This window comes from Fringilla coelebs (assembly GCF_963513975.1).
Source record: "Fringilla coelebs genome assembly, chromosome: 3".
Lineage (NCBI taxonomy): Eukaryota > Metazoa > Chordata > Aves > Passeriformes > Fringillidae > Fringilla > Fringilla coelebs.
In genome coordinates, this window is record NC_140030.1 from 78,551,790 (window position 1) to 78,568,633 (window position 16,844).

The following is a 16,844-nucleotide window of genomic DNA, read 5'->3' on the forward strand; positions in this document are numbered from 1 at the left end:
ATACAAGTGATAACAGCTATGGTGCCATTTAATTTACTCAGCTAGCAGACACTGTAGGAACCAAGGCTTGAGTTAACACACCAAGGCCATGTTAACACGGACACAGAACATCCCTACTGCCAGGGAACACAGGGATGGATTTGCCTTAATGACTCAGATTTGAGACACAGGAGAACTCAGAGATTTCATCATGAAATTCTGCAGTGACTATTCACAATTTGGGGCTCAGATGCAAGAGCCACAAAAGGTACATTTACTGAAAAGAACTCATATAAGCTAATACCTGATTCCTGTTTTTGGCTCCCAGGAAATATCTGGGATGGTGTTACTACAATTTATACTTCTTTTTGTGTCTTGGGACTATAGGTCAAGATTAAAAGAGAAAATAATTCTAAGATTGAACTGTGTCCCTATATCCAATTAATGGAAACATTAGGTAAAAGTTTAAAAGAACACTATTCTGGCACCAAGAATTATTACTCTTCGGTAAATTACTATTTACTCTAATATTTAGACTACCAGCTACTTCTGTATGTCACTGCTGTTGACTGAATTTTGCATTACTGGTAAGATCAACATTCCTATTCATCTACTGACAGAGATCCTTCTTTTTTGCTACTCTGAGCACAAAGTGATAGGGAAGCCTTCACAGAGCTCTCTGCTGTTTCTCTGGAGATCTAACATGATAGTGGCTGCTGATTTTACAAGTGAAGCAAGCCATAGGTGACTTAGCAGCTCTATAAAAATATAAGTAAATAAATGAAAACATAAGCTCCCCATAATCATTGCAATAAAATAATTAAAGAGTAAGTTAATCAGCTGTCCTGTGATTTTTGAGGCATCAGCCACTAGATGGCAGAAAAATGCAGTTTGATTTTCCCATCATGATGAAGAATTCTCCCAACAGATCTCTTACATCTGCTCTAACAGGTTATCTGTCAAGCAATGTCTGATAAAGGATGACAGGAAGGCTGATTATCTCTTCCCCAGTGCACAGCCAACCTTGACTCTTTCTACTCTGCTGTAAAACTTTAAAAATATTTAAAGTATATACTTGCTTTATTCTGGAAGTAGACCACTACAGGAGTAAGGTCAATTTTGTTAAAGATATTCTATTATCACAATATCACTCCATTTAATATAAAAATGATAGAATAAATGGAGAAGTTATCTCAAGATTCAGGTATATAATGGCTGGTTCTCCACCCAGTAATGATGTGAACAATAATGGTACTGAGGAGACTGAAGCAAGGCGTATACAAGAACAGTTCATGGAGTTTGGAAATAAAATATGAGAAGCAAAACTCCAAGTTTTCACAGAAAACCCTACTTCTATAGTTTTAAATATTGTTTTAACTTTTTTTTTTTAACAACAAAAATGGCAGGGTTTTTCTTAATGAAATTACATGCATGTCTTAAAACTTCATACATTTGTAGTAACATTACTTTTGGGGGGAAAACTGTATTGTAATAGTTTCACCATTCTTGAAAAAAGCTTACAGTACTCAGTACACCAGTTTGGTGTCACTCCTACAGGCTTCTTTTGTGTGTACATTTCCTTACTTTATATGCGTTTATTACTTCTGTAATCTTTTGTTCCCCTTTAATCGTCATCATTCTTTAATATTCTTATTTTTAACATACTTCAATTACTACAAGAGGAGAGTGGACAGTCTCGTTTTTTCTACAGATCAACTTTTTCCTGCTCTCTGTTCCTACCTTTTGGGAAAAAACAAAAACAAAACAAAACGCACCAAACCCAGAACAAATTTGTAGTTCATAACAAAATACTTCAGAAATTATATAACGAGGAATTATAGCACTACAATCCCAAACTGTTTTACAGCAATTCACTGAATTCCCTCATGCATCCTCCTCTTACACATACTGTACTAGCAGAGGGGCCTAAACAAACAGTACTTCCAAACCAACCTATTTTACATTTATCTAGTAAGATTAGGATTATCTTTTAAAAAAAAAACCTCATTTTACAAAAAACCCTCAGCCAAACATTACTATAGTTAATCTTAGATTACTGTCCTTGATCTTTTCACATAACTACAACAGTCAGTGGTTAAGATTCTAGCTCAAGTGAAATCCAAGGGGTTTTTGCTGAGATCCCATAATTTACTTTTTCAGATGACACTATTACAGCAATACAGCCTCTTACTACAAGGCTTAGGTAGGAGAGCAAGTCCTCTTTCCTGCACCCAAACTTAAGTCTAACATTGTGGAAAGTAAGCAAAAAAGAAAACACAACGACAAGCCTTTCCTCCTACAACCTCCCATCTAAACTAATGTTGAAAACCCCACTAAACCAGAAAAGATCAGGGCAGAAGCAAATTGTGCCTTAAGTAAAAAAATAATAAATAATAACTACATAAAAAATACTGAGACTTTTCAAAGCTTCACTGGAAGTTACAGATTTGTTCTGCAGCAAATCAGCCACTGAACTGGGAAGAAACATGTCTAAGCAGAATATCTGATACAGACTGAATAAATTTGACAGAATAAAGCCAAAATTGCTTTAGAACTCTTCTTGAACACTGTTTAAAGAAAAGCACCTTCAACACTAATGTCACAATAAGAGTTTGCTGTACAATTATTTAGTCACATATTATGCTATAATTCATATAGGGAATAAAACTTAAACACATGAAAATGTTTTGTATGTGCTTTGAGGTGAAATTAAATTTTTAGATGTCAAGTTTTTCCGCATGATGATGGCTGAGAATAATGTTAAAATTCAGCATAGTTTAATTTCTTTAAATAAGAAAAAAATAATGAAATATCTGACTACCAACATAAATTTGGTTTACAAACAGTTTCCTGATTAGGGTGACTGACAGATTATTGCTTGGTACTTAAATATTAAGTGAAAAAAGCTTAATATTAAGTGCTAGGTTAGTTACTTACTGAAGTAAAAGCCAGAATTTCCTCTTCAGTTAATTTGTGTATTGGATTATTCTTTTGGAAGTCTATACTGTAAAAAGAAAAGAAAAATAAAACAATGCTGATTTCATCTTTAGAATAACTTTATTCAGAACACATTTTTCAAACCTGCAGAAATCTGAAGGACATTCTGGAAATGACAAATGGGAGTATGCTTTGTGCAGAAAATAACCTAGAACACACAGAAATAAAGAACCATTTAGGGGACTAAGATATTTTAGAAGTACCTTCCCAACACCATTGTCAAGTGAAATGTCTTACTCAGTTTAGGCTTATGGGAATAACAATTTCACTAATCCTAAAAAAAGTTTAAAATTTATTGTTTGCTTTCACAGAGATCTGTTTTTAGTTAAAATCCTATAGCTAACTGAATGCAGATTCTACAAATCAAAAAAGTACTAATGCTAAAGTAGTGCTGAAGGGTAATCTCAGACAAACACCCTCTTAGTCACTCAAAATACATGACCACACGAGTCCATCTCTCACTAACCAGCATTACCATTACCTTGAACTATTCATAGGGGGAAAATCAGAAGAAAACACAGAGGTGAGAAGTAAAATTATTTTATTCAGAGTTGGATATGCTTACAGATATGATAAAGAAATCTGGCTTACAACTCTGTGTGGGTGAATGTTTTCCTTACATACAACAGCTCCCCAACATTTACAAACATACTACAAGAGATATCACCAAATTGCACAAAAACCAACAAAAGCTATAATTCAAGCTCCTCATTAAAACCAAAGATACCAAGTGAAAATATATCCTAAACTGTACCACAGATGATGGATCATCACCAAACCCATATAATGGCTATATACATAAGCCCTAACTTATCACACTAAATTCTGGAGCACGCTTCATATTCTAGGCTAAAATTGCAAAGATACTTATTGTGATAATAGGTTACAGACTGAAATTACACCCTCTACATAACTTACTTTGGAGATTACTTTGCCTGGTTATTCACGCATGATTTATTCTACTTAAATGCACACAGACTACTCACTACAATTTCTAGAAGGTGACTTGAGAGCTCTTCCAGCTCTTCTTCCTGCAACCTCTCCAGACAGACTGTTACTTAGTCTGTTCCCCCAACTTCCTATGATGGAGGCTCCACACACACTTCATACCATTTATGCTGATTTCACAATACCATCATCTTCACCAAGCTATTTGACTGTGGCCAGAAGGACATAAAGGAAAGTTTATGAACTATTGCTTCAATAAATTTTCCCTCATCTCCCCGCATGAAAAAAAAAGAACCCTATGCTGTTGGTGCACTGTTTTAAAAGTTTTAGGTAACATTGCTAGGAAAGAAATTCTGATCAATATCTATATATAGATATCTATCTCAATGGTTTTTCCCTGCCTTGTGAAAATCTTCATGCAAACAGGAAAGTCATAAAGAATTTCACTGCTTCAGTTAAACATTTTTTCCATATCTAATGCCAGCTGCTAGCAGACAGACTTCTAGTCAACTGGACATAGTTAACTCCAGTCAACTGACTTCAGGTAAACAACAGCAAGTTTCTCTATGCATGGGGGGGAGGGAGACAACCAAAAAAAAAGAGGAAAAAAAAGGCAGCAAGAAAAGTTCAAGGATAGTACCAACTCAACAGCAGTTAAGCAACTAGAATGTTAAATGACATGACCATAGCCCTTGAAAAGCACAGGTAAACCAAGGGACAGTTAAATTGCAACAAAAGAAGAACTTATTTTTCATCATCCTAAAAATAAACTGATTCAAGCAGGAAGGATTATTCCTCTTCTTATTCTAGATCAATTTCTGTCAGAGCTTTTTGAAGCTCATAGATGCAGCTCTTTTAGATAAAAACAGTGCTAAAATAGATCTCTGATTTCCATTTCTGCCACAGCCATTTACAAAGCCTGAAGACAAGTACAGAAATGTAAATCTTGAAAGACATGAGAACAACGAAATTGTTTTAATTATTTTTCTATACTGAATGAAATCAAATTTAAAGCTATAATTTGAATCTGAATCTAGAGTAGAACTGTACCTTAGTTTTAAGCATTTCTAATGACTGTGTTAGCTCTTGTCAGACTACCTTGTGAAAATTTAATTTCTGTGACCTGTATTTGTTCTAGTTTCAAAGACAGATAAACCAGTTCATTCCAAAGAATTTCAGGAGTTGAAATCTGAGTGGAATTTAGGATCTACTGAGTAAGACATGTGATGAGGGATCTTTTCATAACAATATGAAGAGAAGTCACCAATCATCACATCATTCAGTTTTGTAAGCTATTTTCTCACCGTTCTTGAATCTTAAGGAGTTTATTGAAATAAAAGAGGGAAAGAAAACAATGAGAAAAAGACATTCTTTAGACAGATTAAACAGAACCTTGGAGTAAGACTGTGCAGCAGAAAAAGATATTTTCTAGTAAAACAGCAAAAGCTAATTGACAGTAGCTTACGACCAATTCTTAAATCTGATTAATCAGGTCTACCTTGACAGCCTAATGGATAAAGTATCCAGCTTAAATAATGAGTTACAAACTTTGGGATTTAATGACCCATATTTGAAACAGTAGAATTAACAGCAATCAAAGCATCACTTTCTGGATTGTGACTACATACTTGTTTCAAAAACTGATTCTGAAAGATGAAGAACGCTAAAGAACATTGCTAAAGCTATTAAAAATTAAGCAGTTTACAGGAATTCTAAAGCTAACTTATTAATTATTAAATGAAGCATTTACCCTCCAGAACTGCATGCCTCATGCATTAAAGCACAGAAGAAGGCTTGAGAAGAATGTTTTGCTTAAAAGCCAATGCAAAATGCTTTAACATAACTATGCTTCGTCACAAACTGACATACCAATAGCTAGTTTGGACACCAAGGGTGCAGCCAGTAATCCAAACCTAAACTCTACTCTGTTACAAGAAGAATTCTCAAAGCTGGCATCTTATTACAACACCCTTTCTGCAACATGGCTGGATCCCAAATCTTGTCTCCGTCTCTGACTGAGACAGCTTCAGTTGCTTAACGTTACCTCACCCACTAAATGACATTTATCATTCCTATAGGGAAGCAACACTGAATTTGGTTTGGTTGGTTGTCTTTAGTTTTGTCTTGCCAAAAACAACTGGTAGTCAATATGGTTCCTAACCACTGCTCAGAACATGACAATGATAGTTTCAAACTCAAACACTGTGATCAAGAGACCTACTGTGTAGCCAGCCAATGTAAAACTCACATTGTACCCTTAAAAAAAAAAAAAAAAAAAAAAGAAAAAAGAAAAAGTGGTAGGTAAATTAAAATTTCCTTCAGAAGGGAGGGAACAGGAAGGATTATATAACCTGAACCTAAAAAAATACTGCATTAAAAAATGGAGTACTCATGAAAATGGTCCTCAGGAAGGGAAAGGCTTTGCCTTGGCTTGAGTCAGAGTGTGGAAGACTAAAAGTGAGTGGGCTAAGAATTTATGTCAACCTACTCTTCACTACATGGTCCTCAAACTGGATCTAAGAGATTCCATCATTTTGCAACTCATAAATCAGAAAAGCACTTTGAGAGTCAGTGATGGTGCACCAAAGTCACTGACTGACTATATTATACTTCTACATGCCCTAACTTCTGATCCTCAGACCTCAAGCCTGCCTTTAGTACTCCTATGCTATTTACAAAATCCATGTAGCGTATAATTTCTAAAAGGGGAAAAAAAACAAGTTGCAGAATCACAAGGACTTTATACTATAGTTTTTAACTAGCAAAAGACACTGAATTTATAGAAGTATTCCCATTTCAGTGAATAGTAGGGCAGTGTTTTGCCTGATGGTTGATCCTCACAGGAAGCTGCCAACTGCAGAATCTGAAATATGTTTTCAAAATCTACTGAAGTGCTATCACTGTATGGTAGCTAATGCCAGCGGATATTTGAAATGTAATTAACCTGAAGCGCAAAGAGTATAAAGCTTTTTAAAGATAAAGCAACAATATAACTATTAATGAAATATTGCTGAAATTCTGAACTGGACACTAAAGCTCACTGTGAGAGAACTGAAAATGTTAGCCATCTATAATGCAAATCTTTTAGCCTTTTAGCCAGACTATACAGCAGGGAAAAAAGTCCCATCAACTCACCATTTCATTATTTCATTGTAACAATGATTCATGCAGTTGTTTCTTTGGGTTTTTCTTAAAGTAACCATAAACCAACTTACCATATTCCAAGGATTACAGCAAGCTCTTCTGCACACAAATCAGGTACCTGGTACTGATCAGCATCTGCTAATTTTATCTCATTAAGCACTGTGTCATCATTTAAATCATAATTCTGTTGGAAGAAAAAAAGAATATTCTAAAATAGACAGGATTATGCCTTCAAATATAAAAAAATATAGACTTGTTTGAAAAAGGATAATACTACCATTAAAGAATGACACAATGGAAAGTAATTTACCATTACGATAGAATAACTAAGTAATGAAGCCAGTACAAGGAATTATCACCCAAAACGTTTCTCCTACAAATATACTGTTTCTTATGCATGACGAACAGCATTTGGAGCAACTCTAAGGTTAGCTAATATCAATTTTCTATTTAAATAAGCATGAAGGCAGCTTCCCTTTTCAAACTGTTGCTCATAGAATTATCAACAAATTCATCCTCTATAATATACGTACAGACAACTGAAACAGATTGATGTTATGGTCATTAATGTGGGTTTTCAGGCTAGCCACCTTGGACATCTGTAATTTAAGGATATCTCTTTTAAGTACCAGTAAAAGCCAACTACAAAAGCCATGACTTCTGGCAGTAAAGGTAAATTTAAAAAAACCCAGAGACTGAAAAGACCTCACTGAGCCAGCACATTCTGAAAACTTTTGCTCTTGGACAACTACTTGTGATTTTCCATAAAATTTCCTCCGGAACACACTTTCTATTTAAAGAGTCTTTAGTTTTACAAAAAAAACATGCTACCTGTAGTTCACTGTCTATCATTTATTTAACTTGAAGAAGAAAATAATATAATCTATGTCTGAAAAGTGCAAACTAACATGTTCATAGAATCTGTGTTTGTTTGAAAACAATGAAAGATTTCCTTGGCTGCAAGCAAAGAGGAAGTAGCTGTAATACTACTTCTTCCTTCTTCCCTTGAAAAACAAATCCAAACCAAGACAACTGGTCCTGAAACCAATTATCATACTACTGGTTTTTAGTTACCAGTAGTAGTTTTTACAAACTATTAAAAACAGATAATGGATTTATATTAACAGTTTTTCAAATTTCCTATTAATTTCCCTTCAGTGTCCCAGTAGTAGCTGTTTCTCATTCATATCTTCCGTTGGCAAGATCAAAATGAAGGTCCACAGAAGAACAAAGAGCAAACAGGAATGCTTTGAAGTGAGTTATATGCATTCACCAACAGTATTTTATCGCTACATAAATGAAAGGAAATTGTGATTTGACAGAGAATGTGAAGAAAATAAGTTTTTATTTTAAGAGGATAAGGAAGATATTCACAGTTTTAAAGTCAAATTTATTACCATCATTTTCTTCTTTTACTGTATTAGACTATATAAGGATTATCTACCACTTCCAGTGGAAAATTATTTTAGAACTAGTACAATAATACTTCATCAGGTGTAACGTAAATTACAATTTCCTCCTCCAGGCCTAAATAATTTTAAAAATCTAACTTGTATAAATGGTACTAATTACTTTAGCTTCACTACAAATATTGATCAACTGAACTCAACCGTAACTGTATGCCAGAGCTTTAAAGCGTGACTTCCATTCCTAGATATAAAAAGAACTTCCTCAAAACATAAAAACAGCTCTGAATTGTTTAAAACTGATCAAACTACTTTAACATACCCCTTCATATCAAGAGTCCTTATGCATCACCTCAAGCCTGAGGCCTTCCTTTCACAGCAACCGACCTGGGACCAAATACTTCAGAAATTTGTGAGTAACTGGGAAAAACCATTCAAACAACATCCCAGTTAGGAACTCTGAGAGCAATGCATTCTATCATTTAGTTCTAGGTAAGTTGTAATTGAAGTCTATAACTAAGTGTGACATTCACCAGGCAGCCTCCCCTGAGCTCTCACAATCCTATAAGGGGTTGCCATATGTAGTTCTACCATAAGCCTAAGTTTTCACACGTGTAGTCAACCTTGTTTCATCAAATCAAATGCAACACCAAGGATGTGGTAATAGGCAAACAAGAAAAATCTAGATTAGTCTCCTAAGATATTGATGCATTCAATTTAGAAATAGAGAAGTATTGACAATTTTTTTTGCTTAAGATCCCTGCTTGACCTGGAAGTCTACCAAGGCACAATATTTTTTAATAAAGGCTTTCCTACTTGAAGTATAAACTTGGGACCATAATGGCTCAATTAATCTTTGGCTTCTTTAGCAAGTTCAAATAAATTTAAATCTCCTTATGGGGGAAAAATGCCATCCTAAATCAATACAGTGGTTCTCAAGCAATTTATAATTGAAGTCATCATGCACACCCTTAAGATCAGTAGGACCAACTCACATAATTCATGCCACAGGAATAAGTAGAGCAATTTCCTATCTTTCACTGTAACTGAATACGTCTGTCAGTCCACAGGAATCTCTGAAATTCTGTGATGCCTTGCAGGCTACTTTGAAAATCTGCCTCTCACCTGTTTTCCTAGCTCCATCATTTTTAGTCACTAAAAATTAATGCATGAACTGCAGAAGATCATATTTGCAAACATGTTTTTAGTTGAGTAACCACATCTGTCTTGCAGACATTCATATGTTGTTTTACCCCTTGTCCTTTAATACTAGGCAAACTACTTAGCCACAGTTCTTTCATAAACTTTCGAAAACCCCAGCTAAGTTTCTCTAGGCACAACACACTTTTCCCTAGTAGACACCCTCAAAAGCCACAGAAGATGTTCATTTTAAGAAATTAAAACAATTCTTCTCAGATACATACTATTGTCAAGCTTTCCAGAGGTGTTGCAGCTGGACTTAGTTCACTGTGAGGAAGGAAGAATCCATCTGTTCTTTGGACATCCAAAATAAGCTGTGCAACGTATTTTTCCTGAAATCGTGTTCTCTTCCCCAAAGCACCTACAGAAAATATGTTTATATTAATGAACACTAAAAACCAGTTTTTAAATAGTATACTAGAGAGTTACTACCAAAAAAACCCCAGAAACATGGAGAATTAACCTATGAAATTTAGCAGTGGTTAACCTCTGCTTGATCTCTTTGCAGTGTTCTCACTGCCAGCAAACATACAAAGCAATACACATTACAAACACACAAACACAGCTATATAGGTCTTGCAAAGCTGCTTTTAATTAAATTCACCATAAGCCAGCATTTTGAAAACTCATATTCATCAAGTTTCATCACTTCCCTGCTTATTTCCAAGCAATAAACCAGAAACAATTGTTCAATTTGCCTGCTAGAAGTTAGTGACTACATGGAGATATTTATGCAAATGAAAATCCTGTAATATCTTACAGGCCATCATTTTAAATATTTCATATCTTCATCTGAAGAGTTAGATCATTTGAAGAAGGATCACAGACATGATATTACCGGAATATGGCATGTAAGACACCATAAAAGTAATATTGGGAGTGAGTGAAACAGCAAACCAGTGAAGGCTCTATAATGAATTAACCAATATTCAGAATGCACAACGTGAAACCCCACTCAGTGTTGTTTCTTCAGTTCTTTATGGGAACCACTGACAATTTTTATTCGTTTTTAAAGGGGTAATTGACACTGATACCAAATTGTAAGGAAAAACACATCTGTTCCTCTTCTATTAGCAACTTGCTTGCAAAATGCAGAGAAATAAAAGAGTAATTTCAGGACAATAACTTAAAATAACAGAATTTTAGCTCCTAACCAGAGCCAAAATGGAGCTAAAAATTACTCTATAAAATTTGAAGGTTTGCTTGTCCATTATTACTGCGATACAGTGCACACAGGCAGTGTAAAATGGAGGAATGAGAGCTAATCCACTGCTAGCAATCCATATGCGGCCTTTGCAGAACCAATTAAGATGAAATAAAGTCCTTATTTTTGTGATAATTTCGAAAAAATTTCAGTAAATAAAATCTTTGAGGTAAAGATGATTGCTCATGTGACAAAGGCCTGAAGATGAGGCCATGATCCATAAGCCTCATCCAGCAGATGGACTAAAATAGCAGTCACACACTTTTCTTCCTGAAAGTGGAAAAGGATGAGTAGGGAAGCCAGAAATTAAACTGATTTCTCCATTTCTGCCAATTGCCCCTTTTAGTGGAAAAGCCCTGTATTAGGAGTTTATGAAGAAATTAAAAAGGTTCTAAAAATATCACTTTGAAAATCACACAGCACACTGCAGAGAGAGACACAGAGCAAAATACTGGATAATGATTCATACTAATTTTACACAGTGGCATTCAAGTCCCTATTTTAATATTGCTTGAAAATCACTATATTGCAATTCACTTCTTATGTCTTACTGCCTAAACAGCTGAAAGAAACTCTTGCAAACTTATTCTGGATACCAATAAAATTGCTTACTATCACTCAGAAACTGTGATTTGTTTATGCCCTCACACCTCCCACCCCATTTTTTAAACCTAAGAATTCCTTGCTATTACAGGGACAAAATACTGGTTTTTACTTCAAAAATATGTACCACATGTGTTAAGGCTGAGAAAAAAATTGGTTGGTTTATAGCACTAGCACCACCACCATGGCAGTGTGCAAGGCCAGCTGGATAACGCCTTGAGAAACCTGCCATACTGACAAGTGTCCCTGTCCTTGATCTTTAAAGGTCCCTTTCAACCCTCAACATTCTATGGTATATGCTCACAAAGTAAAAGGAACCTACACAGAAACTTTATTTTCTGTTTCATATTACATGCCATACTTTCTGTTACTGGGTATGAAAAGAATTAACAGATCTCAGAGTTTAGCATCATTAGTCCTCTAGATCTGTTGATCTTAAATTTATTTTGGATTACTACTCTTAATTTCACTAAATTTATATGCAAAGAGGATATTGGAAATTGTTTTGTAGAGTTATTGATGGTTATGACTCATTGTGAGGAGCATAATGATGCTTTTCAATAAAAGATGAACACTATACATATCTAGGTTAATGGGACTTTAAAAACTTACACAAACCAAATATGATTTATTCACATATTACTGAAATAACTTTAGAAAATCTTGATCCTAAAAACTCTGTTATAAGAACAATATATATTTCCATGTTGTAATACAATACTCAGCTAGTAAGGATTACAACCATTAATGCACATAAAGCTCTCCAAATCCTTTCCTTAAAAGGAAATCCCTCCCAAAAGCCTTAAAAATGTCTTTGCTAGAGATTGGATTTTTACATTAAACCAAAGTCTTTTTCGATGATGCAACATTCCTCCCATTTAGCCCAAACATGCATGTCAAATGAATTTGTCTAGAATGCCAACAATTCCCACATGTTCAGTTCAGTTCATTTGCCTTCAGGTTAGACATAACTATGTTAATAGATTTATGGAGATAAAACACAGAACATTTAGGAGTTTCACAACATTTTTCCAAGATACTGTATCACCATGATCTTTCTCTGGGACTATCATAACCTCTTGGTAAAGTAATAAAAAATATAAATAATTCCACTGCATCCAATCTTTTTTTTCCTTCTCCAAACAAGGTTTTTTCTAAGTTAGGTTTAGGGAAATTATTAATCAAAAATCTGAAGATCTCCTTTAAAGGAAAAAAAAATCCAAGATGAAGACTGTCTCTGTGATTTTACTTATTCTCAGTTAATTGCATTTTTATCATTTTTATAGCTAGAGTACCATCATAGGAAGTGATGTTTTTAATAAAAAAAAACAAGAAAATTTTTGACTCATTTCAAAGAAAAGTACTTTATAATACCAAGCTGACAATAAATGCCACACTTGGAACACACCACATGCACAGATTTTGTTCCATACAGGGAAAAGAGCATAGGATTAATTGAAATGTATAGATTCCTTCAGATATAAACTATTGTGTTTTATTTCCATTACACATTTTTAAAAGTAAGCTTTAAAAACCTTTGAATAAATGAGCATGGACTTCCACTTAATTTCTGAGAGTTTGTGTTTCTTTGGGTTTTTATTTGGGTTTTTATTTGGGGTTTTTGTGTGTTTTAGGGGTTTTTTTTTGCTGCTGGTGGCTTAGGTTTTTTTAAATAAAATTATTAAAATGATTCCTAGTATGAAGAATTACAAATACAAATACAAATACAAGTCCAAATATAAATATAACTCCAAATATAAATATAAATGATAAATATAAATGATAAATATAAATGATAAATATAAATGATAAATATAAATGATAAATATAAATGATAAATATAAATGATAAATATAAATGATAAATATAAATGATAAATATAAATGATAAATATAAATGATAAATATAAATGATAAATAGGATTAGCTACAGGTCCAACCTAGATATGAAGGACCAGGAGCCTTGTGACATACAGTGATATAATAAGTAAGGAAGCTGCAAGTTTCAGTTCCTTAGCACTTTCCACTAGTAAGTCTACAAGAAAAAAACTAGAAAAAGATTTTTTGCATTTCTACTCGGGTACAATCATAAGTTCTCACAAAGAAAAGGTATGATTTTATGTCATTTTGATTGCCTAGCAGGACCAGCTAGACCACAGATCAATATCTATACATAGAAGGTTTGAAGTGCAGCACTCTGATCTTCTTGACACCAAGAATACGTTCTGAAAGGATAATTATAAAATCTCCATAGTGACTGACTCCTTGTGATTTCTGTTCACCAGAAATTTAACTTCCCTACTTATTTTCCATTATGATACCAGACCTGGGAGTGACTTCTAAAAGCTATTTACACAGAGTAGATCTAGGCTAGTGGCACATAAGGTGAAAGACTGCATCGAATCATCATGCAGACACCTTTATAACTATCTCCAAACAAACAAAACAAAACAACATAAAAAATATTCATCATGTCACCAGCAGATGCAACTAGACATAGAATTTGACATGAAACACTAGGAAAATGCTTATAATACCCCAACTCCTCAAATAACCATTCAGGAATGATTTTTTAACTAGATGTCCTATTCCTCTTCCAAGCAATACTAATTCTTGGAAGACAAGTAAGACCTACCTGTTAAACATCAAGTTTTTTCAAAGTACAGTTATTTATTCATCGGATATGTCACAGAAAACCCCAACAAGCCATAGGTTAGTTTGGTCCAACCAATCATCCTCTTAAACTTTACAAGCAAAACTTACCGGTAAGATTAATCTGCAGTTTTGTTATGTCTTTAGCCATATTGAAACAGTGCTTAGCTTTTTTATATTCATAGTAAAACAAAAATGTATAGGCAGACTCAAGATGGAACTGAACTGCTAAGTGCCAGCTTTCACCACCTATGAACAAAGCTTCTGCTTCTGTCACTGCAAATTAAGAAAAAGAAAAGAGATGAGAATGCAGTTCAGGAGAATGGTATTTTAAAAATACCATTTTAGCAATATACCATGAGAGAAAATCTGTTGCTCTTTACACCTTCACACATTTAAAAATTCACTAACAGTGTATTGAAGATATATGCAATTTAAAGCATTTTACAAGTTTTATATCTAAGGATTATTTCCTGAAGAAAGAAAAGTCCAATCTTTGCTTACATTTAACAGCAAAGCTGAAGTGGAAAATATCACCTCTGCAGAAAACAAACAACTCTAATTGTATTGGATCTTGTAAAGAACATAAGAAAAAAATACTGAGCTAATACCCACCCCTTAAGTACAAAGCTTCTAATTAAAGTTTCAACCACAGATCAAGCATTGAATGGTGGCTTAGGATTTGTAAGACATTTTCTGTTTGGCTGGTTTTTGTGTGTTGATTTTTTGTCTGTTTATTTTTTAAATAATTATTGACTTCCTGAGTGATAAAGATCATGTTCTCCATCTGAACTGGAAAAAATACCTCTGTGAACAGATCTGAAGTCTTTAGGAAACAAGACTTGAATTTTTTCATTCAGCATAAAAGCATTTGTACTTGTTAAATATTTAAGTTCTATCAAAGTACAGTAAGTTACAAGAGAATATTCCTGCAAATACAGACATTAAGTTGAAAATTATATATCTGATTAGTCTTAAATGGAAGTGGGTTTTGTGCTTCATGCTTTATTTCTGCATTTTGCAAAAAATATTTAGGTAATAAGAATTCCAAAAAAGCTTACAGCATCACAGTACTTAAAAAGGACTGGTTACCCAGTTATAGCACTGAGGCTGCTTCTTAATGGATGCTTAATTTTTCAAATAAGTTTTATTAATGGTGTTAAAAAGTCTTACTATAAAAAACAGTATTATCAAGGATTTTTAAACATTTTTTCTGATTTTTTTTTTTTTAATTTAGAGATTGGCAGTCAAATCTAGCATGAAGAGATTTTACTGTTTAAACCTCCTAGGCTTTTTTTTTTTTGCTGTTAGTACTTAAAACCTTTCACTTAATATAGAAAGCTGCTAAGTCTGAATATAGTTTTTACACAGCTTTTTTAATTCACTAAATCAAAATTTGCATAGATAAATCCTGCCTAGTAACAACGTTTTCAAAGATGGGATTAATTTTTTTTTTTCAAAAACCCACAAACTAGTAATTTAAAAATATTACTCCAAGCCTACAAAATACTGGACATACAAGTACAAGTGGAAACCACACAAAAACTCAACTTTTGAATGGAGTGACACAATATAATTTCAAAGGAAAAAGAAATCAGGTCATAGTATTTAATTGTGCATTACAACTAGATTTTCCACAGCTAGCAAGTTTCAATGAGCTGAATACAACATTACTTGTGCTAAAGCCACAGGATGAGCTCAAGTGGCACACTGAGAAGGAGTCTTACCACTGCCTAAATACCATTTACTCACAGTGCTTGATAGGTTTAGGCACTTTGAGGCTTCAAGGACCTTTGAGGAAAGCTTCACATCATTACTAGTACTGATGTAGTGGCCCAAAAGCACTGATGTCCCAAATTTATGACATCCTTCTGGCACCCCATATTATATTTGGCACATGGCCAAAGGAATGGCAAACTGCACCAAGTCCCATTGGTTTTGCATAATGGCTGCTTCAGAACAGCAGGGAATCCTTGCACATGTGATGATACTGGCCTAACACTTGAGAAAAATTAATTTCTCCTATATTGAAGATCTTTTTCTCTAGTAACTAACAGAAAATTTTCTTGAGAACTTGATATAGACAAGCAAGTGGGTTATTCAAGCCCTACTCAAAGACAATAAAAGGCTTAAAAGTATTTATTTTATGGAACATGAAGGTACTTGCTTGAAATACCAGTAGCTTTAGTGAGAAAGTCAACAAACTGGTAAGAGGCACCAGGCAGCAGAAACTACCAGAAAGAAACTCACTAAATATTCAGGTGTATTTTATATCATCTACCTCTGAGAACCATATCCAAGAGTCTCAAAACAAGTCACTGTCAAAAAACCTTTGTCTACAATCACATTTTCATCTGAGAAGCTGAAAAATCGCATGTGCCTTACAAGTCTATATCAACTTAAGTGAAATTCTGTTCCCTCTCTAGTCATTGCAGTTACCTAGAGTAACTGCAGTTACCAACAGTTATGACAACAAATTCCCCTCCCCTGTGATATCTTAAAAGAGATGCTGTAAGCCAATAAAATAAGTAATTAGAAATATACCTTGTTTTATACAGGCCTGGGCAAGAGTAAATAGCTCAGGTGATCTCTCCTCTAACAACTGCTGGTGAATATTTACACATCTTAGAGTCCACCAAGGTAAAGTCTGAAAGAAAATATGGATACTTCAAGTTCATAACAAGTATAGACCTTTAAGAAAATAAAAAAAAA

General features: G+C 34.1%; 1 protein-coding gene across 1 annotated transcript in view; it reads right to left on the bottom strand.

Moving 5' to 3' along the window:
- Positions 1-16,844, bottom strand: part of TTC27 (tetratricopeptide repeat domain 27) — a gene marked incomplete at its 5' end in the record, with an annotated part of 113,225 nt that overhangs the window by 77,504 nt on the left and 18,877 nt on the right. Inside the window, 5 exons of the mRNA XM_084201922.1 lie at positions 2,917-2,983; positions 7,140-7,252; positions 9,899-10,035; positions 14,244-14,408; positions 16,677-16,779. Of these exons, the coding sequence (XP_084058048.1) occupies positions 2,917-2,983; positions 7,140-7,252; positions 9,899-10,035; positions 14,244-14,408; positions 16,677-16,779 (585 nt within the window). The remainder of the gene's footprint in view (positions 1-2,916; positions 2,984-7,139; positions 7,253-9,898; positions 10,036-14,243; positions 14,409-16,676; positions 16,780-16,844) is intronic.